This window comes from Apteryx mantelli, chromosome 17 (genome assembly GCF_036417845.1).
Source record: "Apteryx mantelli isolate bAptMan1 chromosome 17, bAptMan1.hap1, whole genome shotgun sequence".
In the NCBI taxonomy this organism is placed as follows: Eukaryota; Metazoa; Chordata; class Aves; order Apterygiformes; family Apterygidae; genus Apteryx; species Apteryx mantelli.
The window spans coordinates 17,646,258-17,671,542 of NC_089994.1; the positions used below are offsets into that span (position 1 = coordinate 17,646,258).

The window sequence follows — 25,285 nt, forward strand, 5'->3', positions numbered from 1 at the left end:
GTTTTATTACCTGGAGTTAATTCTCATTTTGTACTATTACAAAAACAGCACCAAACACAAGCCAAAAAAGAAAAAAACAACACAGTATGCAATGGAACATCTTTAAGCATTGAAAGATGAATATTTGTGTTACTTGGATGAGAACTTAAATATAGGTATTGTTAAGAGATGTTTAAAATAATGAGGCAAACTTTATAAGTCATCTTTAACCAAAGATGAAACAGGCCTTTTACATGTTGCAGATTAATTGCCAGTACACTGTGACCAATAAATAAATAAATAAATAAAATCATATTATACTTAATATTGGATTCTTAAAACTACCGTACCTCAGATCTTGGAACACAGAGCCTAGATAATGGAATAGTTAACGTGTCTGATGCTTGTGAGGTCTTTCTACCGTCTACATTGGTAGGTGGAAATTTGACCGTTGCTATACCTTCTTGTTCATTAATAGATGCCACCACTCCAATGCTTCCTGCTATTCCTCTACCTAAAACCTACAACCAAAGAAGGTCCGCATAAAGTTTAAGGCTTCACAAATAAGAAACACAGTGTTTAACACTGTGCACCAGCTCAACACAAAATTACATCTGGGTATTTTAGCAAACTTGGAAATAATACGCAATAGCAATCTCCACAAATATTTTTGACACTGCTTCACAACTGCAGGCAATCAGCAACACTGCTTCACAGGTATGCTAACGCGTGCAATACAATGGTCAAAAGCATCAATTCTCATTTAAGGTATAAAATGTAAAAGATGGTGAATTACCTGAACTTCAGAACCTATTTTAATTGTCTCTTTAAAGCCGCCCAGAGCACAAAGGGCAGCTACCGCCTGTCGAGCAATTCTTTGAAGTTTAGCAAGTTTCCTTCCACTGCTACTCCCGTTCTCCAAAATACTCTCTGCATATTTCCCAAGTTGTGGAATGTACATCAGAGCCCGAGACAGAACCTGAAGGTAGAAAGGAAAAATACCAGATGACTTCAAAGCACAAATCAAACAAAAACCAACACCCCAAGCCTCCAGCCCACACACAGTCTCTGAAGAATTATTTTTGCTCTTGAAGAAAATTACATAACTCATCATATTCTGAGTCCTCTGAAGTGCGAATATCATCAAAGCCAGCTCCATTCCCTAATACCTTTTAGAATCACAGAGATATATGTACAAAAGTCTTCTCTCAAGGACTTACCCTAAGCAGCAGATTATGTGCTACAGGATTCAAAGGAACATAAAAGCAAAGCACTACGCTTTCCAGCCAATATTTTAGACCTTCAGGGGTCATGGCAAAGAGGACTGAATGGCAAAGGGAGGATAACTACCTAAACTAACAGCATTATTAATTATTGAAAAGAATGACAAGTTACATTTGTGCTGAAAAATGACAGCATATTCTTTATTGTTGGAATTTTTTTGATTATTTAAGCCATCCCAAGATGACAGTTAAATACTGACTATTAGAAAGGGCTGCTGCTATGCAGTTACACATCCTTGACTGAAGAATTACAGTAAGTAAAGTACAAAGGACTATCTCAGGAGACTGCTAATAATTTAGTTTTTTAAACTATAGAGTACATGCTTGTTGTACAATTTCAAACCTAATCCTCTGTTTGCTTACCTTTTCAGCAGTCGTTGTCCATATCTGAGCTGCATTTGATTCTGGTGCCATCAACAAGCTATGTAACAAAGCAATCACCTCTGCTGCCATGCTGTTTGCAACGTGACCACTGATAAATGGTCTCACAGGATCCGTCCTATACAGGAGGAGATAACCATTTGCCCATTAATTTCAAAACAGGAGAAGGAAAGACGCTTCAGTTGTTAGGAGCAATACACAACACAAAAAAGGGAAGTTTAAGAACCTCCAGATTATTTTCTAGAGTGCTACAAATAATGACATATGGAAAAGAAAAATCTACAGAATCAAAGTCACCTACCTGGCAAGCTCAGAATTCCTCTCCCTGCAAATAGAGGTTTGTGCGGTCTTCTTTTTGTCCCCAGTGGACAGCCCACTAGTGGTTTCTGGATTGACAGTTTCTATGGGTGGCCCAACACTAACTATTAGACCAGACTGTGCCCACTTAGTTGCCTTTCGGAGAGCTGCAGCAGCTTCTTCTGTAATAACTTCACAGCAGCCGCTCTGAAAATGAAATCGTCACACAAGAGAAATACTAACGTTACCTCTGTTTTGGCCACACCATAAGATGCATTTACTGCTCTTCCCTCTGCATATGCGAAAGTATCATAAACAAATCAAAACACCTTCCTGTTTATATATTAGTCACGGTCATGAGACATACATTCTCTCTGTTGTTTCTTCTCATCTACAAGGATATCAGAGATCAATGTGGATTCACTGTTTTTAGATATTCCATTCTTAGCTTAATGGTATAGTTTCTCTTCTTTGATTAAAACAAAATAAATGAAAAAACATCCCAAACCCAAACATGAGTCTTTCTGGTGTAAATACTTGAGAGAACGTCTTGAAATAAATAGGAAAATTGAATTTAAATACATGCTTTAAAATTCATACTATGAACTTGCATTAAACACTTACAGAAAGTGAATATTAAAGGTCCTTAACCCTGACCTACAATGGTTGGAGAATGCATTAGCTGAAATTCTTTTTCAGTACTTGCCACTCTATTTACATCAATGATTTTGTTATGCTAACTAACACACACACACGTTTTTTATATATATTTGTTTATATATATATGTATATATATAAATAAAATAAATGTTTTATATATATATATATATATATATATATATGTCATCTTTTTAAACAGTTCCACAAACTAAAACAAAATAGAAAACAGTATTTAATAAAGTGGATTTAACATCAATGAAAACTGAAAATTTTGACTGGCTATCAGTTTTTAAAGGTGTTGAATAATTTCCTATTTATTCTGTTTCTTACTTTAGTCATGTCTCGATCCATTTTCACCACTTTCTCCATGTTGGCCCCAGTTCCTAGTCGGAATGGGCGACCTTCTGAGCTACTATAAGAGTGAAAATAAAATGCATTAACATTATTTTCATTGTGGAAAAAAAAATCTGAACTATAAAGCCCACTTTAATATATTACATGTATTTTTAAAGGATTTCAAAGAAACCCTTGCAGTTGAGTTGCTTAGCAATAACAGAAATACTCCATAGTTAAGGACATACCCAGTTTGTACTCTAATTTGCAAAAGGAATATGAGGAAGACTATTGAATATTTTTATTTGCATGCCCTCCCTTCCTTCCCCTCCCCAGAAAGAAACATCATGAAATTGATTTTTACTGACCACAAATGCCTAAGGGCTTTGAGTTAATCTTTCACCTAGGAACACCCAACAACTGCACCTTTCAGTATCATTTTAAGGCACTAGTTCAGAACCGACTTGGAGCGAGGGGAGATGTGACCATAGCTCCAATTAACTTCATCACGTCCCCCTTCTTTTTCATACATCTGTATATTCTGCTCTGTTTCAGCTTGTTGCTCTCATCATTGCGAAATCATCTTCCATAAAAAGGACAAGTTAAGGGAATATTGGGATTTAGATTATTTCTGCTACAGCTTTACCACAAATTCAGTATAGTGGTATGTATTTTTATCCAGGTAACAGCATGCTGAGCATCAGCCCTATAACCTACTTTTGCATAATCTTATTATTTGTCAGTAAATATAACAGGATTGGGAAGTCATTCTGCCTTCTCATTTACTATCATGCCTAGGATGCGTCTTTCTACGGCTGTAGCACTAAAAAATGAACAGAAATGAAAATGCCTGAATTGGTTGTTAATTCTAATCCACTGAGTTAAGATTACCTCAGTAATGGCTGAAGGACTTCATGGGATGACTGGTCTTCCCGTTTATGAATAAAAATAGAAAGTTTACCATCCACTGCCTCGCTTTCCTCTCCAGGATCTTTATCCCCTTTTATAGAATTTTTAGGGCTGGCTTTTGCCAAAGCAGTATCTGGTTCAGAAGCAGTTGGAGAAAGAACCGTCTGGCATCCTTGATGCAGAAAGGGGGAAAAATAAAAGCATGAGGCAAGCATTTATTTTGAAACCTGCTCTGCTAACAAACTTTCTTGGCCTTAAAAGTAATTACAAAGAAAAATAACCCCCAAAACAACAACAAAAAACCCACATCCTCAGATACATTAAAACATCACTGTGACGCACACCTTTGTCAGAAAAATGTTACATTAAGAGGCAGATAGAAGGTCACAGAAATATAACCTTTGAATGCTGACGTCTCATACACCGTTTTCCTACCCAAGCCTTCTGTCAACACAAAAGCTCCTTGCAAAAATATGACTTGCTTGGTAATTTCTCAAATTGGTATGACACAGAAGGATGCCAGTACCTGGTACCACATAATCTGCAAGCTTTGCTAACAGCAGAGATGCAATCTTGGAGGCTGGGTCACTGGGATCATCCTGTTCACTGTTCAGAGAGGGTACAGAGTAACTCCAGGGAGGCAGTTCCACATTTCCACAGTCTTCAACACTCATGAGAGGAAGTGCAGCACGACACAACTGGAGGATTATAAGGACCAGCTTTGGAGAAGGACGCTGATCCAAGAGAAGCGACAGCAGTTTGGACACACAGGCCGGCTGGCTCAGGATTGCTTTACCTATGTGACTCCTGAAAAGGGAAAAAACCCAGATGACCTCTACTGGAAAAAAAATGGAATGTTTGATAATGCTCTTGAAATTAAAAACAAACAATCAAAAATTGGTTATTTACAAGATTTAAAAAAAAGACAATTTTATCTCCAACAAGACCTTATCTGCAACATTTCTTTAGCAATACCTGATAGCATTGAGAGACTAAACATGAAGATTGAATAAGTGTCAGTTTACAGTTATGTTTTAGAACAGTTTTGAAAGTTATTTTATCTTCACTAATGTCAACAGAAAAAAATCCAAAAGAACTGCTTTCATACAGAGAAAAAAAAAAAACCCTCCAGAGACAAAAGCCTACTACCTTGACAAGTCATTGAGAAGACTGAGAACATCTTGAAGTGCATCATTTCCTGCAGCTTGATTACCACAACACTCCGTCGCCCGTGCAAGGTGATTGGTGAGTAGGCTGGAAACCTGACGAGCCAGACCAGAGTGAACAGCTTCTGTTGAACCACCTTTAAAGATAATGCAAGATACACAATTGTAAATCACACAAACAAATGAATGCACACATCTACCAATTCCTTCCCACAAATGGAAAACAACCAAAATTATTTTTATTTTGCTATAGTGCACTTGTATATAAAACAGCATAATAGCATAATGAAAATTACTGCATTCAACTTTTATTTTCTTAATACTAAGTCTCTATCTATTTAAATAATTCTGGAAAATACACAGGAGGAGGGGGGGAAAGAAGCTAAAGACTCCCTCCCATTTTTATATCCACTTTTGAGTTCTAAGAACCCGAATGTTACTGAAGTCAGTGGTGAGTGAATGCCCTATTTTAGAAACATTTTCCACTTCTCATGTACTTGCACAATTCTAAAGCATACAACAGAAATATATTTGGCAGTATTCCTACCTTCTTCCTTCTCCCATTCAACACACCGATTGGCTAGCACCTGGAAGGCAGCCCAAGCCATGGTGGCCACCTTCTGTTTCTTAGTCTGTTTTTCATTTGAACTGGATTCTGTCTGGCTGCTTAAACTGCAGAGCCGGTCCATAAGCTGTACCAGGCCACTGCGTACCAAACACTTCTCTTCGCTCCTGTGTGAGAGGAGAAATTCAAGTTTTACCAAGGTAACTTTTCAGTCACTACCTACAGACACAGAGCATCCAACATTTGCTGTTAACTCAGCAGTTAATTACTTTACTTTGCAAAACTAGACAGTTCTGTCTCTCCGTTGCCCTCCTCACATCAAATTCTGTACTCAGAGAAAATTTAAACAGGATATTCTCAGATACTCATCATCAAGAAAGGGAGTACGTTTATATTCTATAATGTTTCTCCCCTTAAGGCAAAACCAAACAAGGACAACTGTGGTTTATTTCTTTCCCTTTCTGAAAGAAATACTTTCGTACCTTGTGTAAGGTATAGTGCATAAGAGGCCAATGCTATTTGCACAAGCAATGGGGTAGCGAGCACACAGCGAGACCACAGACGTCATAGTCTCTCCAAAAGCTTCCTGGACTTGTTCCACCATCCCACCACACGTGAGCTCTTCAATTCTGTTGGTAGTCAGACATTTGAAATCATGGCTTTCTAGGTTAAATGAAATGAAGAAACTTCCAAATACAGCTTCAAAAAACCCCAACACATATTAAAAATAACTCGTGGAAGATTCAGAGGCAAAAATCACTAGTTGTTTATTTAATGTTTTCATATAAAACATATGCAGCAAGATACTATTGTAGTTTTAGCTCAAACAAAAGTGAAATTTGACAACAAACAAAATTCTTACAAAATCGCTATCAAATTCAGATGACAGTATTAGGATCAGCTAATCTACTACTAACATCTAATAAACGTGAATGTAATATTAGTCAAAAAAATAACATACCCTAAATACATACTTGTGGACGCATCATCCCAATATGAAGGAAAATTAATCTAATTTCAAAAAAATATGTATTTTTTTAAAGTTTCAGCCTTTTACCCCACAAAGGCCAAAAAAATTTGTTGTTGTGGGTACAGTTCTGGGAATTTGAGCCTGACAGTTAGTCACTTCTTACAGCTTGTCTTGGTGCAATGCAGTTTACCATCTTGTACAAAGATCTAAACATTTAATTATTTTTAGAGAAGCAAACAAACCTTGGTCCTCCTTGAAGTACCATGGTCACTGGGCCTACAAGATGCGTCACACCACCAACCCGAACAGCTGCTGTCAGCAACTCTCTCATATGTACTAGTGCTTGCTTCCTTGTATTCCCACGACGCCACCTCGTCTGAGCGGCTAGCAGAAAACTGCTGCTGGATACCTATGAGATAATTTTTCTTTTTGTTAATGAGACATAAACAAGACACACCTCCACTCAGTGCAAAAGTTTAGACTGGAAAATATAACAATTTAGCATATTCAGAATAACATACCGCTTGGTCAGGATTTGTTCCAATGAAAGCAAACAGTTGCCCCAATAAGACACTGTACGTGGGTTTATCTTTGCTGTCCTCAATGGTCAATGACTGAAGAAGAGTGAAAGAGCTGCTTCTGTGGCTGGTAACATGGCGTCGCCTACGAGAATAGAGGCTAGTTAGACATGCTAGCTGTAAGTTGATCCAATGAAAATGATGTGCTACATCTGCAAAGTTTATGAAGATTTAAAAAAATATCGGCCATGCTATTCTAAAGCAGCTCAGTGGCATAAGCCCTTGTATACCTTTGACTTGATCTAGCAAACTCGAGATCTTCGTTACCAATCATTTCTAAGTCAGATGGTGCCGACATACTGCGAAGAAAGACAGGCTGGCGTACTGCGTGAGATATCACTTTTGTTTCAGATGCTGATTTACAAGCTGCAATATTACAGAATAGGAGAGCATGTCACTCCTAGTCTAGGAGGTTATTCACAAACTGTTTTTAAAATCAGTGTGCACATTCCAGCAAAAACTGTAAGACAGGATGGGGGAAACACATGCTTAGCAAGAACTTGCAGCTCAGTTCAGAGAGCTTTCCTGTTCTATTGTCATGTGTTTTCAGGTATTATTTCAAGTTAGCTTTTTTTTTTTTTTTTTGACTAGGTTACACATTTTATTTCAGTAATTCAGGAGATTAAAGTTTAAATTCTCCATATTATGACCAAAAGCTTAATTTACCATCAATATGACAATTAGAAAACAAAGGTTCTGTTTCATTCACTGTAAACAAATTAATTTGATTTGAAAAAGTAAATTAAAAAAATTACTTCTTAATTTTAATTTAAGTGAAAGAGAAGAGAAGAGAAAAAGAATAATTTAGAATAGACTAAATACATCTTAGAAATAAGTGTACAATGCTAGTAATGAGATATATTGTTTACTCATACCTGGAGTCTCTGTAGGGGTACCAGATATACTTCTTGTGATACCAGATTGTGCTGCAATAGTGACATGTAATAACAGCTCTGCTCTATTCATCAAGCTCTTAACTAATGCTTTTGTTTTAGCTAGCGGATGAGAGGACTTCTGTATCAGTGAATTCACCTCTTGAAAAAACTTCTCCCTGAAATCACAAAAGAGAAAAATAAAAGCAGCAAACTCAATTATGTTTTAAAGCCTACTGAAAACAGGCCTTATTGAGAGAAAAGTTATTGTAAAAAAGGTATGCCCCTTGTAGCCTCCAACTATTCTTTATGCCAACAAAGTAGAAAACAGAAAAAAAAAACAATGAAATAATTTAGTCATTTGTTAAATAAGTAATAATAACAAAGTACTAACATTAATATGTTAGGAAAAATGTTTCTAATAATTTAATCAGATATTGTGGGACAGATGGGAAGAATTAAGGTATTTGCACCTCCAATTAGAAGATCATCTGAACTTCTCTATTCCCAAAGGCTGTTTTCTTTCTATAGATCTACCAGCCTTTTAAAGAAATTAGAATATAAAACATTTTCAAAACTTTTACTACCAGCTTTTGTTTCACACCACTAAGTGTCACAGATACAATATGAGAATTAAGTGCTTATTTCTGTTACTTTTTATGTATGTATGCAACTTTAACCCTGCAAATAAACTTACAGAACCCACTGAAATTCCATAGCTGCTTAAAGTTGTCCATCTTTAAGTACCTTGCTTAAATGGCACATTCCACATCCAACTACTAACCTTAATGCCAGGACTACATTTTCAAGATCACTTCCATCAAAAGAAACTTCTTTCATTGAACACAGAAGCTCCAGTTCTTTCATCTTGCTCTAATCAAAGTGAAGAAAAAGGATGAACATGTATTGAAAGAGCAGCCTGAAGTATGAACACACATGACAGCAACAATACTTACCTCATTGAAGTGATAATCATAAAAGAATGGAACATTGTTCTCCAGCTTCCCATGCATGGCATCATCTACCTCATTCTGCCATTTCTGTTCCAGCTCAGCTACACTCTAATAAAGAGATAAAAATAGCACTTATTGCATTTGTTCATCTTAACGAGGAGATAAAAAAAAAATCCAGTACATTTTGTATTTCTGTTTCTGAAATGCTATTAATAAGTCTTTATTCTCACAAAAAAAAAAAAAGTTTTTTGTGTAATTTTCTTTTTACCTGTAATTGTCTCTCCATGGCATTTAGCTTCTTAAAAGTCTCTCCCATAATTTTACAAAGTAGATCATATTCCTCAGCATGTTCTTCCTGATACTGGAAATTTATCAGGGACTGGAGTGCATCAACTAAATTCAAATGCTTAATCACGCATGAAACTACCATCTCCTCCATTACTTCTGGCTGAATCACTTCCCTAGGATTATAGGTAAAGCCAAACTGATTAGGCAACAATAACTGGCTCACTTTGAAAGTTCATATTTACAACTCCCTAGATGTTGCATTCACAAACAAGTATTTATGGAATATTAAATGCCTACCATCAAGCTGACAGGCATCCTACATCCTTACCATTGCTTTTTTAATTCGCTTACTTTGGCACCAAACTTTTCAAACAAAATAGTTTGAAACAATGACTACTTACTTTATACTAGGTCTAAACTGAGGCCGAGCACGTCCTGAAATTTCCCTGAGTTTTATCATGATTCCTGGAGGCAGCCTAATCCTAGGCAGATCAAAATAGTGTCCAACAGGAGGCACTAGAACATCAGAAGGATATGTAAATTCTCGATCTTCATCTATAGTAAGAGGCAATGGAGAAGGACTTGGTGTAAGGGCTGGAGATATTACACCATTAGCCTCCACCTGCCACTGGCATCTGGAAAAATAAATGAATAAAAGAACAGCTGAAAAGGATTGTGGGTTCTTTTCTAAAACAGTCACCTCTCACATTCAGAAAGATGCATTAGTCAACAATACACTACTAAAAAGGACTTGATACAGCCTTATTTTGGAGCACAGCAATCGTGGCTTGTACTAAATATGGTCCAATCCTTTTCTATTTACTTAGTTCTAGAAAACACAACCTCTGTTCTCTGGATTATTTCTTTAGTTTTAGGTATGTCAAAGCTGTTGAACAAACTCTGCACAAGAAGCTATGAAAGCAATCACCTGTAAAACATAGGACTTGAGCACAACCGTAAAAGCCACTTTCTCTCAAAAACCCCATGGGAAGTCAGATATATGATTATTATTATTATTATTATTATTATTTTTACCTTTGTAATAGTTTAGATCTTAAGAGCTCTTGACAGGTTTCTTCATCTTTGGTAATTTCTGGTCCATTGTATAATATTCGTAGCATAGAACAAGCTAACACAGAAAGGCCAAGCGCCAGGTCAACTAAGAACGGCAAGCCTCCTGACACATCCTCTGAAGACTCCTGTAGTAGGAATAGTGATAAGTTGCACCAATCAATCAACTGTGAAGTCATTCTCTCATCTATTTCAAAATAAGACACACATCTTACACAGAGTGATACTGAAAAAATGCTTTAACAATTAAAAGCAATATATAAGAACAAGTCAAGACAGGAAGGAAGGGATTTGAACATTACTTCCCTGAACAAAAAAAAAATCCCCACGAGTAAAATTATTTTTGGTTCAGTCAGTCCTCAGCCTGCAGATCTGTCATCCTGCAGACCCAGTCTTAGCTTCCAGGCAGTGGGATTCAAGTTTCTTTTTGTCTGATCCCAGCTCCCCCCACTCTTCTCTATAGACTGGAATCATTATTTCCTCATTAACTCTCCAATTCCCACGTTGTTACAAGGTACTCAATCTCTTCAAAGAGCTCCTCATCTACAGGCAGTGACAGCTATTCAAGTGACCTCATCCAAGTGCAGCGCCAACGGTAAGAGATAGATAAGACATGCTTGGTAATGTTCATCTTCATAAAACCCTAAGCGTGCTATAGAGTGTGCCACAGGGCACCTCTAGCTAAGGAAGCAAGACGTTCAAAACTTAGGTCCTTGACATTGTAAAGAGATGTTTTGTTATATGGTCAAAATAAGTAAGTTGTTACTGTGTTAAATTTCAAAAAAGAACTTCAACTTTGATGTACATTTCTATTTGATATAAGGTACGTAAAAGAGAAAATAAATTTAAGCTGAACCTATCCCATGGAATCTGTCACGTTAGAGTACCTGGGCTCGAACAGTGCAAGCAAAGCCCCACATAGCTTTGTCTGGAGTGTTGTGCTCACGACCACTCCGCATTTCAAAGGAGAAGGTGACTGTATCTCCTTCCACCTTAAAATTTCAAAAGGGGAGGAGGGTAGGGGGGAAAAAAAAAAAAAAAGAAAAAAAAAAGAGATACATTTAAGAATTGAGGCAAACAAACAAGCTTTTCATAAAAGTGGCTTATTTTATGGATTAATTTTTAAATGACTGTTAACTGTTTCTATCTCCAATTACATACGCTGATTAGAGATCCTTCCCTTTTTGTAAGAATATCTTTTAGTGGACAGTTTGATTTTAATTTTGCTGCTGGCTAACTATGGTAAAACAAATAAAAATGTAGTTGTGCAATAAAAATCAGAATTTATGAAGTCAGTCTGTGTTACTTGGCCTTAGTTTTCATCAGAAAGCTTTCTTTATTCTCCTGTAAATACAAGCAATGACCAACAGTTCTTTTCCTGAAGGTGGGAAGACAGACAAGTTCTTCAAGGAGAGGAGAATGTTCATGTTAATAGAAGATGTTGCTAACAGAACAATATAAAAATCTATTTCTTAAAACCATTGAAATTCCATTAATTCTGAACACTGGTGTGTTTGAATGAAATTGCTTTCCAGGTCGTTACTTCTCGTTCTCCTTTTTCAAGTTTTTTTTTTTTTTGTTATGAATATTAGCCAAGTTTTAGCGTGGGATGATGTAGCACCACAAATACATAAGAAAAATGGCATTACATAAAATCTGAGGGAGTGTACTGAACAAAGTTTCTGAGGGATTTCTATATCTTACCCTTACTGCCAAAAGCATATCTGAAGGTATACAAATGTGTGGAAAGCTGCTACACCTACTACTTGTTATATCTGTGGGCTACCTTTAAAAAACAAACAAAAAAACCCCCCAAACCAAAAATAAGCAATCATTCCTATGGCACTTAAGAAAATATGCACAGCCTCAGGTTCAGTAAGAACTCCTCCTACGAGTTCTCATACATATTTATGAGAACAGTAGTGCTGTTAGAGACTCCAGGACTGGAACATACTAATAATGAATGAATTCCAATAAGATGTAACAAAACAACATAATCTCAAAGAGTAACAACACGCATAATATATGGATGAGTTTAACGTTGTTCCCCAAGGACATAAGAGCCTACTTAAGGAGTGATCTCATCATGGATAAGCATACACTTAAAAGCTTGGACTTCATTTAGGGTTAAAATGGTCTCTGCATGGTTTCCAAAAGAGACTTTTCTATGTGAAATATTTTTGGATTATAATACTGTACCTTTACTAAGTCTTTCGGCCAACCAGTTCCTAAGACACTACGGCTGCCATATCCCAGTGTATTGCCTCCATACTCAGCAACCTTCCTACTGTTTGTGTTAGGACCAGCATAGATCACCAACTTCAAAACATAAAATACACTGTTAGACTGTAAGAGAAAAACAAGAAAATCTAATAATAATAATAATACTTAGCACTTACACCGCGCTTCATATTTTCAAAGCGCTTTATTAACATTAACAAGTCCTCACAACAGCCCTGTGAGGTGAGTAGGCAAGTATTATTATCCCCATTTTACAGATGGGGAAACTGAGGCAGAGAGGGAGTTGAAGTCCTTTGCCCAAGGTCACACAATTCAACAGCAGAACTTCCTGCTACTTCCAGCTGTCTGTAGAAGGCTGGAAGTAGCCAGCAGAACTGGAAGTAGAAATTTGGAGAAATTCTACCTTCCAGTTCTCATGCTAAGCTCATTAGAACATACTGCCTCTCTAACAAAGGGATTGATCCTGCTCCCTTTGAAGTTAATGTTTTGCCAGTGACTTCAGTGGGAACATGATGAGGCCCAAAGTTTTCTGTAAGAGTTTAACCAGTAACTGGTGACATAAATATTTACACATTTATTTATAAGCAAATCTAATGAGAGTCAGTATCACAGGACTTGTTTTATGTTGGAGAATATATAGCAACAATGAGTAAGCAGCACAAGTAGCTCTCTAATTAAAAAAAAAAAGGCAGTATTAGTTGTGTTCTTGAAATTTAAAATACTTGTTCATATTAATCCATGTAAACAAGCCATTTATCATTAGGAAAAAAAAAAATTAACTTTTCCAGTTCTGCCCAGTTTAAACAAACTGTGCTGATCTACAAAGGAGACAGCTAGATTAAAATCTGAGAAACAAGGAAAACTGGACAAAAGCAAAAATGAGAAGGAAGTCAAACTTTTAGAATCTGCGCCATCATGAAATGGATGTAAAAACCTGGAAGAGCTGGTATGAATTTATGAGCAAAAAAACTTTGGAGGGCACTACATTTCTTCTATATCATAGTCACCACTACTTCCTCACGTCTTTGGAGGAAACTTTTCCTAATTAAGGATTCTAATTCTTAACAAAAAGCCCTTATAACTGATGAGTTTTAAACAGTGACAGAATCAATAGATGTTATGTTCTGAAACAATATACCAGAAGACTTAAGCATATACTCTTTGGACTATTTCTTCAAAAATAACAGAAGTTAAACATGAACCGGGAGATAATACACTTTCACCTCCCTGCCTTTTCAAGTCAACAGCTCATTGTATATTTTCTATCATTTAGCTAAGTGTAGTCTTACATGTACTGATGGAACCCAAAAATTCCTTTGAAAAGTTTTGACACTTGCGTGCAACACCGATAACCTCCCTGCATCACTATATTCTAGACCTTTGAAATAACTAGACTGTGGCATTGCAGTGTACAATAACCAGCTGTTATCAATAAAACCCTCTGACATTATCCTCAGCACTGAAAGTAAGGTGCCATGAAAGACAAGGGGCAGAAAAGATGAAATGAGAAGTGTTCCTGACAGAAATGCACAAGAAAGAAAGAACGAAAGAAAAGAAGAAAGATTTTCTGAATTGACCATTGCTTACCTTATCGTAATCATATTGTGAAGAACATCTGTTGTCAAATCTAAGATATAAACAGCGGGCTCCTGGGATATGTACAGTTTCTTTAAATTTATAGTTATCCCTGACAGGATGAACTGTTTCTACAGTCTTCCCGGCAGCCCAGGGAGCAGGGATCTTCAAACCCGTAAGAAAACCTGGTTCTTCTTTCTCTTCCAGCATTCTGAAACAATAATGAAAAATGAGTCATGAAATTCAACACACAGATTTGTACTATATATTCAAACATCAAAACATAAGGTACTTAAAAACACCTCTCAGTATTGATACATAGCAACTCAAAATATCGACTCCTTAGTTTAGGTGTAAGCGTATTGAGGAAATATGAAAAACTTAAATAGCATGCACTCTCTGCATTAGAAATAAACTATGCCAATCTGACATGTAAAACTGAGGTTTCCCCTATGCTTTCCAATTACCAAATTATGGTTAACAAGTTAAGTAGCAACATGAAAAAGTAAATGGTATTACATATTGGTTCTACAAACTCTGCAACACTGCAAATAAAAATTCAACTAACTAAATTAAACAAAACTTGCTTATTATATCTGTTTTTAAGCAGAAGCCATACAACTTTGAGTTGAGACCAAGCATTTTAACCCAGGTCTTAAAATTGTTACATTTATCTTTACAGCTTAAGCCATTTAATAATTTTTTTCAATACTGTTTCAACAGCATATTTCACAGTGCTAGAGTAAGTTACATTTTGTCATGAAGGTCTTCCTTAGCCTAATTTACTGTTATAAGATGATCAATTGCCTTTTATAAATGCTTTCTTTTAATCTCTAAGACAACTTCACAGACCATTACAACTTTGCCTTTTTTAAGATCATTGCTTTAAGATTAATCCTACAGCAATGGTCAAACCAACATCACAGAATATTTTATCCCATGAAGAGACACAAACATGAAGCAAATCACCTCTCATCAGGTAACAGCTTGCCCTTCTGCTCTGATGCACCAGTGGGGGAACTGTTCAGTTCTGAGAAAACTGGAGACTGAGTTTTAAGCAACAGTGCAGTCTGCATCACAAAATGTACAGTGTTAGAAATATGTAAACAATAACTCATTTTAAGAATCTCAGTACTGAAACATATTAACAATTATGTTGTAAGTTGTTAATGAGAATTAATATCTATTTAATGCTGTATATTAAGTTTGACTTGGTACAACAGCTAGTATCAGCTTCTGTCACTAGCTGTTGAGCAATTCTTCAACCACAATCTGTGGATCACTTACTGCAGACAGCTTACTAACACTTACAGCATTTTAGAACATGCATGCAACATCTTTTTCCTTTGTAGACAACTGCTCATGTGAAGGCCATACCTGACTTGTATAAAGAACCAGCTGCACCAGCTGAGGCATCAAGGCATCAGCCATGGTTAGAGTTTGTAAATTTGGATGCATCAGAGAAGTCAGTAGTACGGGAAGCAGATGACCAAGCATAGTAGCCTTTGTAATTTGTTCCAGGCCTTTTAATCTGCAAGAAAATTCAAGGTTTATACAGTGACAGCTATTTTCATAGATTATCATTACTATTTTTAAAGACAACTGTTTAATCTTCCAACAGACTGTGCAAGTAAATAATTCAAAGTTCAGCAGAGAACAGTTACGTTCCAGTGCATTAAAAAAAAAAATTATCTGACAAATATTACAGTTTCTCCAAGGTGTTAGCATCCCAGGCTTTGCTGCCAGTTCTTATTAAACAACGACAGACCAAAATACAGTAAATCAAGAGTTTAATAGTTATTCAGAAAAGTATAAGCTCCTATAGGCCTGGGATGAAAGTCCATACATACAACTGTATTTGTTCAGTACATATACCAGGCTTCTACCTCAAGTAGTTTATGAAGTAGCGTAAAAGAATTTCCATCCACAAAACTATATCTGAGCATGAAACTCATCTAAAAAGTCTTGAAAGGAATTGTAAACTGAATAAACAAAATTATTCTTGCAGGCACAGAAAAGCACAGAAACTGAAACGTGGATGAAAATGTTGGTATTTTTGTTTAATTAGTGAAACAACTTTTGTTTACATTCCAATCCCACCGTATATTTTTGGGGGGGGGGTGGAGGGGAGAAGGGCAAGGGGTTACTATTTGATGAGATGTGCAGGATGTCATAACAACATCCAAGATTTGCATTGGATAAAATACCAAGTACAGTTAATAGGGATGTAATATTTAGGAGTTAAAAAAGCCCTGTCTTATCGGAATATTCTCAGCTGACAAATTACCTTTTGTTTCCAGTTACTCTGCTTGTAAGTACCACTGGAACTGACTAAAAACATACAAATCTGAGGAGTTTATATTGATCTGTAGATCATCAAGCTGGTAGTATTGAAATGGAAAGTCTGATTCTAAAATCTTCAAAAGATCAGTGCTAAGCAAATGCTATAGTAAGAAACAGTTCCTACACATTCGAAGCTTGCATATGAAGTTACAAATTAAAAAATATTTAATGCTAACTTCTGCTTACACAAGCCACAAAAAGCAACTCTTCACTATTTTGAAGTAAGCATGTTCATATTTGTCTTACCTTTGCTCTCTGTCAGAAATGTCACTGTTTATAAGTGCTGTAGTGACTTGTTGCAGCATTTCTAGAACTTCATCACATCCCATCAAAATTTGTGTAGCAAGTGACAAAATGCTGGTCTTTAGTTCCTAGGTACAAAAAGGTTATAGGATACTTAAATTCTTAGAGAACTAAAAAAAAAAAAAAAAAAAAAAAAGACAACTGAATGAAAGGATGGGATTTCCAAATTAAAATAATGATAATGTGACCTGGCAGGCCTGCAGCGGTAGATTCATCCAAGACTTAAATTTGATTAATGCTAAGCCCCAAAGTGCTGGGAGAAACTAGGTGCATATTACAGGATGCACATCCAGTTTCTAGAGGGAAGGAGTCCCCAGTCCAGCACAGGAGAGCAGCTGTTGGCCAGCCAAGGTACAGCATTGGTGACAGAATGTCCTAGCAGGTATGAAGATCACTGTAAAGAGAGAAACTGGACAATGAAAACATGGGTGAATAGTGAGACAAGGAAAGTACTAAAACATTTAGCATTTACTCAGTGAGTCTGAACAAGTAACTGTAACTGCATCAGATTACAAGCACACAAAATCTCAAAAAACAGCTTAGCAAACAACACCAGAAGTTCAGAAGTTAAATACTATTATAGAAGAACCATTTCAAGAACTGTTACAAGACAGCCTGCATGCTAGGACAAACCTGGCTTAGATGAGTTTATTCAGTACTGCTCCAGCAGTAACATGAAATACGACAACAGTTTAATAAACCTTATACCAACAAAACTACCACTGTCTTCGAACCTTGTCCCCTCACAGTTCCCTTGCCACAAACACTGAAGAAAAAGGGTATCAGTGATTTCACACTATTTCAGACAACAGGAGGAAGACGGCTCTACATCAGATTTTTGCATTCTAACTGTAAAGCTTAAGCCAAGTAAGGCAAATAAGACAAAACCATTTTCTATCTAAATCTGAAAAACTAATGTTTCGATGTCTGTCTAAATGATAAGCAGAGGGATGGAGGGGGAACATGTGCAGAATTAATTCCAGGCATGTAAATTTTCTGACAAATACATATCAATTAAAATACATTTTAAACCTCATTACATAGATTTGGGAAAGGAAGCGTTTGCTCTCACTGACCATATAGAACTCAAACCAGAATACTGAACCCAGAACAACCACAGACTCTAGCTGAAGAACAGGAAAATACTGTCTGCTGTAATTTAACTAAACCAAGAGGAAAAGAACTGACAATACAGCACAAGTAGAACGTACTGCAGAAACAGAGGTGTCAGAGGAACACTGACTGTAGAGAGCCATACTGGAATAAAACTTGGTGTTTACCTGTACCTTCAATGTCTCTCCCTGCAAGGAGCTGTCACTGTCATCATTTTCATCAGGTTTAATCAAAATAGTGTTACTGAGTAGGTGGTTCTGTACAGCCATCAGATACCGCAAGCACGAAGATGCAGCCTTTAATATAAATAAGTACACTTTACATTATCTAAACCCTTTAATCAGTCTTGATTCAGCCAATCCTTGTACTTCAAAATATAAGAGAGGAAGAAATTAGGGGGCAAAGGACAAGTGAAAAAAAAACAAAAATGTTTGCCTTGAACAGAAAATTTTTGCTGACTTACAGCAGGCTCATTAATTCAAATGAAAGAGAAGAAACTAGTTGCAAAATACTGAATAGTGTGAATAAACAAACATACAAAATATATAAGCATTAACATTCTGTTTAAGTATGCAGTCATCATAATTACGCACTAACCGTTTGTATGTACATGCTTTGCAGGGCGTTCTAACATTATTTAAATTATTTAATCTTTAACTTTTAAGTTTTAAAGATGATGTCACCACCGAGCACACATATAAAGGTTCCATGTCAGCTGAAGCTAAACTTAATTCATATTGCTGAAGGTGATAGTTCCATGCTGCTACTCTTCTCCCATCTTCTTGCAACACTGGCCATGAGTTCCTGGCCCCCTGCCCTGTGTTTTCATACAAGTTCGCATGCCTTTGCAATCAGCCAGATCAGGGAGCTGATCCTGCTGAAAACTTGTATGCATATTTTTTCCATTAAAAATATCAACGTTCACTCATTTCTGCCTGTAAATGAGAATCCCGTCTGCTTGTATGAATCATTACACAATCATAAAAAGAGTTCATTTTCTTTTTTTAAGTTGTCATGAGGCTTTGACAGTTGAGATACAAAAGCACACTTTCAAACTGAAACAGCTAGCAGAGGAATAGGAAAATATATCCATATATAAACCTGTTTTAGCATTACTGCATGATTTCTTTTGCAGTAAGAAATTGTTTCTTCCTTCTATGCATAGCATAAGCAAAAGACATTCCTTTCCTATATTATAGTCAAGTTTCTTAACAAATAACTATGCCTCTATATACTTGAAAAGATGGTTGGATTTAAGGAGGAGGCAAAGAAGTCAAAAGCAAATTTACTTTTAACAAAATGCATTCTACTTACAGGCACAGTTGAAAGAAGCCTTTGAAAATCATCTTTAGATACAGTTTGGCACTTGGTGATTAAGACACAAGATTCTCGGACAACAATCTTGAGAATGTAGTGCAATAGCTCATCATTTAGTCTTTAAAAATGCAGGAAAGATGGGAAATGTTAACTAATTATTGTGCATTTTGTTTAGCTCAAAATACCATGCAAGCGCAAGCTGTACAAATTATGTGAAGCCCAACAAATGCCTGTTCAGAGCACTTCAGACACACAAAGAAAACCAAGCCTGAAACGTTTAACAAAATAGAAATCAATGCAACAATCTACCAATGATTTTCCGCACTGCTTTTATAAAGCTATATGATGTGCAATGACTCCTAAAAGAACAAAACAAAACACTCCTCCAGTTTGAACAAGTACCTGAGACTGACAGTTTTACCGCTGAAAACTAACTATGATGTTGCACTCCACATCACTGTGTTAAATGTTAAATTATCACTTGCATTTACCGTATGCATAGTGAACATCGGGGAATTCAAATCTAAGTTTGGGTACAGAAGTCTCCAAAGTTTCTGCTAATACCTCAAATCAACATGATCTCTCCCCTTTGCCCTCATGAAATCCTACCCACAATGCACACAAAGACAGTATTCGAGATTACACTGGAAGTAGGAGTACAAGCAATATAAGAAGATTTTATCCAAGCTTATCTAAAGCAAATAACAGAAACATACAACATTATATACTAAAAGTTAAAAAAAATTGCTTCATTTTACCTATAATGATCATCATCTTCACTTCCAAATCTGTTGTTCTGAAGCTGTTCAGCTAAATTAGTCAGGATAACGTCACGAAGTTGAGAGAGACCACTATTTCTCTCTCCTAAAATGGAATGCAAAAACTTTTGCAAAGCAGCATTTTACAAAATTTATTTTTATTTCCTCAGATATCTTGCTGAATGTATGTTACTGATCAGAAATAACTATATTTACAGTGTAGCCTGATTCCTTGTTCATATTATAGGCTATTAAGACTTGTGCATGTAGCATTGTTTTAAATTCCAAGGACTTTGACACATGAACAAGTTATTATGAAGTAACAAATTACTGTGCATCAGCTGCTCCTGTGTTCACGCTCCCATTTCATGGTGAATGTAAGTAGATTATTACTCTTTCACTGAGGACTAAAATCACCCCTGGTTACTGTGTAATTACCAGAGGCTGCTGTAGATAACACTAATTGTTAACTAGGTGTTCTTTAATATAAGCTGGACAAGACATATTACAAATACTGACAGAATAGATTCTTGATCCTTTCTGATCTTAAACAGTTACCATGATTTTGAGACAAATTTCCCCTTTCTGCCCCTAACATACACCTGTCCGTGCAGCCATTCAGAAGGCTGCTTCAGAATTGGAAGCACTCTATAATTTCCTAGAAAAGGCTGGGTTTAAGACAGATATTCTGTACTGTTCTCTTTGCAGAAGTTGAGAAGCATTTTCACATTTTGTTTTCAATTAGAAGAGCAGACTCTCACATGTCAGTAAGAAATTCTCACCTTCAGTTAGGACCAATTTCAATAAATTATTGATTTCTATTTCTCCAGGATACAGGATATTTAAACCAGAGCTAAAGAAAAAAATAAAAGCACTATTTAACATCTTTAAAAGTAAATGGAATAATTTCAATGGACATATGAAAAACAGTGTCATAGAATCTCAGCTTACTGTCTCACAGATAGTGCTTAGAATTGCTATATAATAGCTTCCTCCAACTTAGAAAGACACCTGCCATACCTTAATATATAGATCAATGTCATAAAATAAGCAGCGGCTTTCTCCAGCAAACTCTAGTAATCAACTATGTTTTTTTTGTTTACTTTGAAGACTTCTCCAAGAACTATTTGCTTCCCTCTGTGAAGCCCCACTGTAATTACTTGTACATACGACAGCACAATCATTTTACAGGAAACAGACAGACGTTTAAAGAAGGGAAAAAAAAATATGATGGCTTAAATAACAAATCAAACAGAAGAACTGTGGTGATGGAGAAAACAGCTGTGGCTCAAATATCCAGAATAAGAGACTGCAATGGGAAATGCAAGATCCAGTAACCAAGAAGCCACTACTGTCACAGTATTATGTTTACTAAAGAATGGCTCCTTATAAATGTCTTCATTTAAACTAAGCAGAGGATTCTACAGCTAGCACTTTTGGAACAACACACCTATCCATAAAGATCCCTTGTGGAGATATTTTTGCTTTCACTTGTGTTGAACTTTGTCCTTACTACACTTGTAATTACTACCTGTTATTTCATTGTCATCATGGAAAGCGAACACATTGCATTTCCCTTCTTCCACAAATATAGATCATAATAATTTTATACTAAAATGATATAAATTTGATCATATTTATTTAAAATGTAATTGCTGAATACAATTTGAATGTTTGTCTGTTGTAATATTAAACTTAACTGCTACAGTAACCCAAGTTTAATGATCTTTTTCAATAATTCAGATCTTAAATTCTTTTTAAATTAGACAAAACAGATATTTACCTAATTGCTAGACAAACTTCCTTCTGAATTTCAGCGCAAATCTGGTCCCTTGGTGCCATCAGTAACTGCCAAAGTAATAGGCCAGACCTTCTGACAATATCTCTATTTCTTTCAGTTTGTGGGCTGAAGAAAAACTTAAAAACCACCTACAAAAATAATTTAAAAAGCCACAACAATATTTAAAACACCTAACATAGTGATATGAATATGAACAACAGTGGTTTAAGTTAATTCATCTTTTCTTGTCAGTTTTTCAAGCTATTTGTCTAGATGACTAGAAATCTCAGAGTCAGAAATTGCATTTAGCCTTCCAAAATTTTGGGCTAGTACCTTAGCAACAAGACAAGCCATTCTTCTTCCAGCCCCTTAACAAAAAAAGAAAAAAACCCGTAGCCTCTCTGGATTTTACTTAAATCTGCAATGGCGGTAATCACACCTACTTTTTAAATTAGGAACCTCAAAGGGGTATATAAAACAATGCAAAGCCACCACTACTTCAATCTCCATTAAACTGAATGCAATGGAGAAAAAAAATAAGTGGTGGCCTGTATTCTAAGAGAGTTTCTTTTTTAAAGTGTTTATTGTGAAATATATTTAAGATGCTGTTGTACCTGAAAGACAACAAGGATGCAGCGTATTATACAAGTATCTCCATTCACCATAGCTTTCTCCATAATGTCACAAATACTGCTGAGATGATGTGCTTCAATTGGATGTTGTTTGCCCAAAAAATTTGTTATGGGAATATTGTTGCTGGCTGCAAGCAAATTGAGTTGGTGGATACACATGGCACCAACATGGTGCAGTAACTGGTTGATAACCTCATTTGTCGTTGTTGCATCTCCTAGAAGAAGAAAAGAAGTTTAAACACCATTTACAAATATGGATTACTGGATTACCATTTGCTTCTAAAACACATGATATCATTATCTCTAACTTCAAGGCTCCCACCTGCTTTATAAAGAGGAGAATTACTTGCATCCTTTTGTAACATGGTAAAGCTAGCAAGAATCTGGAAACTTTCAAGCATTTCTCTTCTTCTTCTTTTTACAAGGATCATGTAACCATGGACAGTATTTATAAACAACTTTTCAAGCATAATTTTCATGATTTTTGATAGAAAGCTTCAGAAGGTAGTTTCTCCAACAATCTTTCATTCAACTCACGCTTTGTGTAAAAGGATGACTTCTGGTTTACCTCACCTTTAGGTTCTGTAATGATATGACTAACTCCCAGTCTCTGACAGACACAATGGAACGCCTGGTTTCCAGGATTACACCACTGATCAATATAATCATTAGAGCATGTCCAGATCATGTTATTCATAGTATCATAACAGGCACCTAAGAGAAAGAAAACATTTTGCACACTAGATTTTAGAGCGTTTATTAAAAATCATCTTACGTATCCAATTTATTTCCTTAAAGAAATCTGTCATGTGATACAGCAAATTATGCATTGGAATAAAAAATGTTAAAGGAGATTTCTCAAAGGAATGAAGCAAATGCACACCCTTTTTGATGCTGAGTAAATGCACATCCATATCTGTCCCAAGTAAATACTCCAGTGTTTGTTATTTATAAACATAAGTAAAACATATTATTATTATTAGAAGTAAAATATATTATTCCTCCACAAACTTATCACACAAATTTATAACCTGACTTTTTATAAAACTGACAGTTTGCATGGTGCAACTGGTAAAGTTTTAACACAGACTCACCTCCGAAAAAGCTTACAACCTACAAACACAAGCAGGTCCAAAACAATAAAAGGAAAGGGAAGAGCGGACGGTAGACACAACTCTATGATAAGAAGTGTTTAGCATATTTCAGGAGTTCTTAAAAACACAACATACTTGTCTACACGTTTCAAATGGCTGAGGTAAATCTTTGAAAAGCAGCTAATGTGTTCAAATCATTCTGGTCCACCCTGGGGTTTGAAAATGTTATTTAAAACTATTTAGCTCAGACATTTTTAAGAACTATCTTCTTTCTTAGGCAAGGTAAATGCTGCGTATTGTTGCTAGCATTTTAATGAAATAGTGCTTTTAAGTAGCATGGACAGGGCTTAAGATACTATTTTCTATTTGTTATTATTCTAAATTTGTAAAAAAGAGTCCTGAAGAAAACTCGCATGAGATTTCAGTCATAAAGTGACAGGGAAATAATAATAATAATAATAATAATGTACATCTTTCCAGTTATTAAGATGCATTTATGTATTTACAAATACTAAGATAAGATAATTAAAAACCTCTAGCACCTTATAATATAAGCAAGGTATATATCAGACTTCTTTCAAGATTCTTTTCTGCTAGAGATAACACTTTCTGGAGCTTGTCTGCAGCTGAAATTGCACAAACAAATCATAGGAAATACCTTCAGAGAATTCTGAACTTGCAAAAATTAAAAATTTGCAAAATTTCAACATTAGCATGAATCTTACAGATGGCAGAGTCACTTACTGCAAACCAAAATCAAATTAAATTATTTAGAACACAGGGAATGTATATGTCCAGTTATGAAATATTCCCAGAAAACAGATCTACTTCTCACCCAGTCCTGGTACTAGAGCACCACGTCCAAGTGAACTTCCTGCAGCATCAATGAGATCTGCTCGGCTTGTGAACTGCCCATCCGAAATATTGAACACCAAGCTTGAAGCAAGAACTACACAGAGAAAAGTGTTCAGTAAGTTTTGGAGAAGTTTATCATGTTTCATAATAGCAAGGATTTAAAATCTACCGTAAATGTTTCTAACTTACTTTTTAAAGATGACAAAGCACTTGTCCCTCCAAAGAGGGAGCGCGTTGCAGAGCTGCCTGATCCACCTGGGGGTGGGACCAGCATCACCAAGTATGTTCCACACGTGTATATCGGCGTCTTTCTTAACATTTTCAGTGGCAGTCCACAACTAGTGTTTGCAGCTGGAATGTTAAACAGAAACTATAAAACAAATATGCATTTCTTCATGAAGTTAGAGACTTAGAAAAACAGGCAGCAAACAAGGTATAGTTCTATTTAGGGCTTCAAATAAATCAATATGGAAATTCATATAAGCAACATTTTGCATAATTTGGATGTTATTTGAAAGGATGGCCACTAAACTGTCAATATCCCACACATTCAGCATCAATCCCCAGAAGGATGCAGATGGTTTCATAGGGTTTTTAAACTGAAAAAAAAAACAATTTAAAAAATAAAGACAGCAATCTCCAAATCAGGAAACTTAGAAGCCTAAAACTTAAGTAGAAACAAAAACTGTGTTTTAAGAATTGTATGGTGATAAACATATTGAAAGCAATATCTTAGAGCCAAATGAACTTTTAACATAAAGAAACGATTTCAGATTCATTACTCGCTTACTATTTTAAGTTCCCCTGGTCTGCATGAAATCTCTACAGTCAAAATGATCTAGCTCCTGCCACAGCTGATCAACACTTCTCTGAGCACTGACTAAAGAATTAGCCAAGAATAACCACTTCTTCTGTAGCACTCTAGTTGTCAACTGGCAAAATACAGTCTTTAAAATAGCTCTTCAAGCT

At 35.9% G+C, this 25,285-nt stretch overlaps 1 protein-coding gene across 6 annotated transcripts in view; it reads right to left on the minus strand.

Moving 5' to 3' along the window:
- HECTD4 (HECT domain E3 ubiquitin protein ligase 4) overlaps positions 1–25,285 on the minus strand; it is a 78,478-nt gene that overhangs the window by 31,092 nt on the left and 22,101 nt on the right. For 4 of the 6 annotated variants that reach the window (XR_010885880.1, XM_067306824.1, XM_067306828.1 and 1 more), the window contains exons 9-42: positions 24,506–24,667; positions 24,297–24,410; positions 22,941–23,081; positions 22,350–22,582; positions 21,739–21,884; positions 20,738–20,808; positions 19,956–20,061; positions 19,195–19,315; positions 18,048–18,176; positions 16,711–16,835; positions 15,499–15,652; positions 15,091–15,191; positions 14,134–14,332; positions 12,505–12,624; positions 11,193–11,297; positions 10,270–10,433; positions 9,636–9,869; positions 9,215–9,407; positions 8,950–9,054; positions 8,778–8,866; positions 7,997–8,172; positions 7,352–7,487; positions 7,065–7,206; positions 6,786–6,952; positions 6,056–6,202; positions 5,556–5,740; positions 4,992–5,145; positions 4,369–4,649; positions 3,825–4,014; positions 2,931–3,012; positions 1,945–2,147; positions 1,626–1,761; positions 776–958; positions 330–500 (exon numbers count right to left, since the gene is read on the minus strand). Coding sequence is in view for 5 of the 6 variants with exons in the window: in XM_067306824.1 (XP_067162925.1) it covers positions 330–500; positions 776–958; positions 1,626–1,761; positions 1,945–2,147; positions 2,931–3,012; positions 3,825–4,014; positions 4,369–4,649; positions 4,992–5,145; positions 5,556–5,740; positions 6,056–6,202; positions 6,786–6,952; positions 7,065–7,206; positions 7,352–7,487; positions 7,997–8,172; positions 8,778–8,866; positions 8,950–9,054; positions 9,215–9,407; positions 9,636–9,869; positions 10,270–10,433; positions 11,193–11,297; positions 12,505–12,624; positions 14,134–14,332; positions 15,091–15,191; positions 15,499–15,652; positions 16,711–16,835; positions 18,048–18,176; positions 19,195–19,315; positions 19,956–20,061; positions 20,738–20,808; positions 21,739–21,884; positions 22,350–22,582; positions 22,941–23,081; positions 24,297–24,410; positions 24,506–24,667 (5,165 nt within the window). In the remaining variant the exon portion in view is untranslated. The remainder of the gene's footprint in view (positions 1–329; positions 501–775; positions 959–1,625; positions 1,762–1,944; positions 2,148–2,930; positions 3,013–3,824; positions 4,015–4,368; positions 4,650–4,991; positions 5,146–5,555; positions 5,741–6,055; positions 6,203–6,785; positions 6,953–7,064; positions 7,207–7,351; positions 7,488–7,996; positions 8,173–8,777; positions 8,867–8,949; positions 9,055–9,214; positions 9,408–9,635; positions 9,870–10,269; positions 10,434–11,192; positions 11,298–12,504; positions 12,625–14,133; positions 14,333–15,090; positions 15,192–15,498; positions 15,653–16,710; positions 16,836–18,047; positions 18,177–19,194; positions 19,316–19,955; positions 20,062–20,737; positions 20,809–21,738; positions 21,885–22,349; positions 22,583–22,940; positions 23,082–24,296; positions 24,411–24,505; positions 24,668–25,285) is intronic. The other 2 variants (XM_067306825.1, XM_067306826.1) reach the window with 2 other exon arrangements.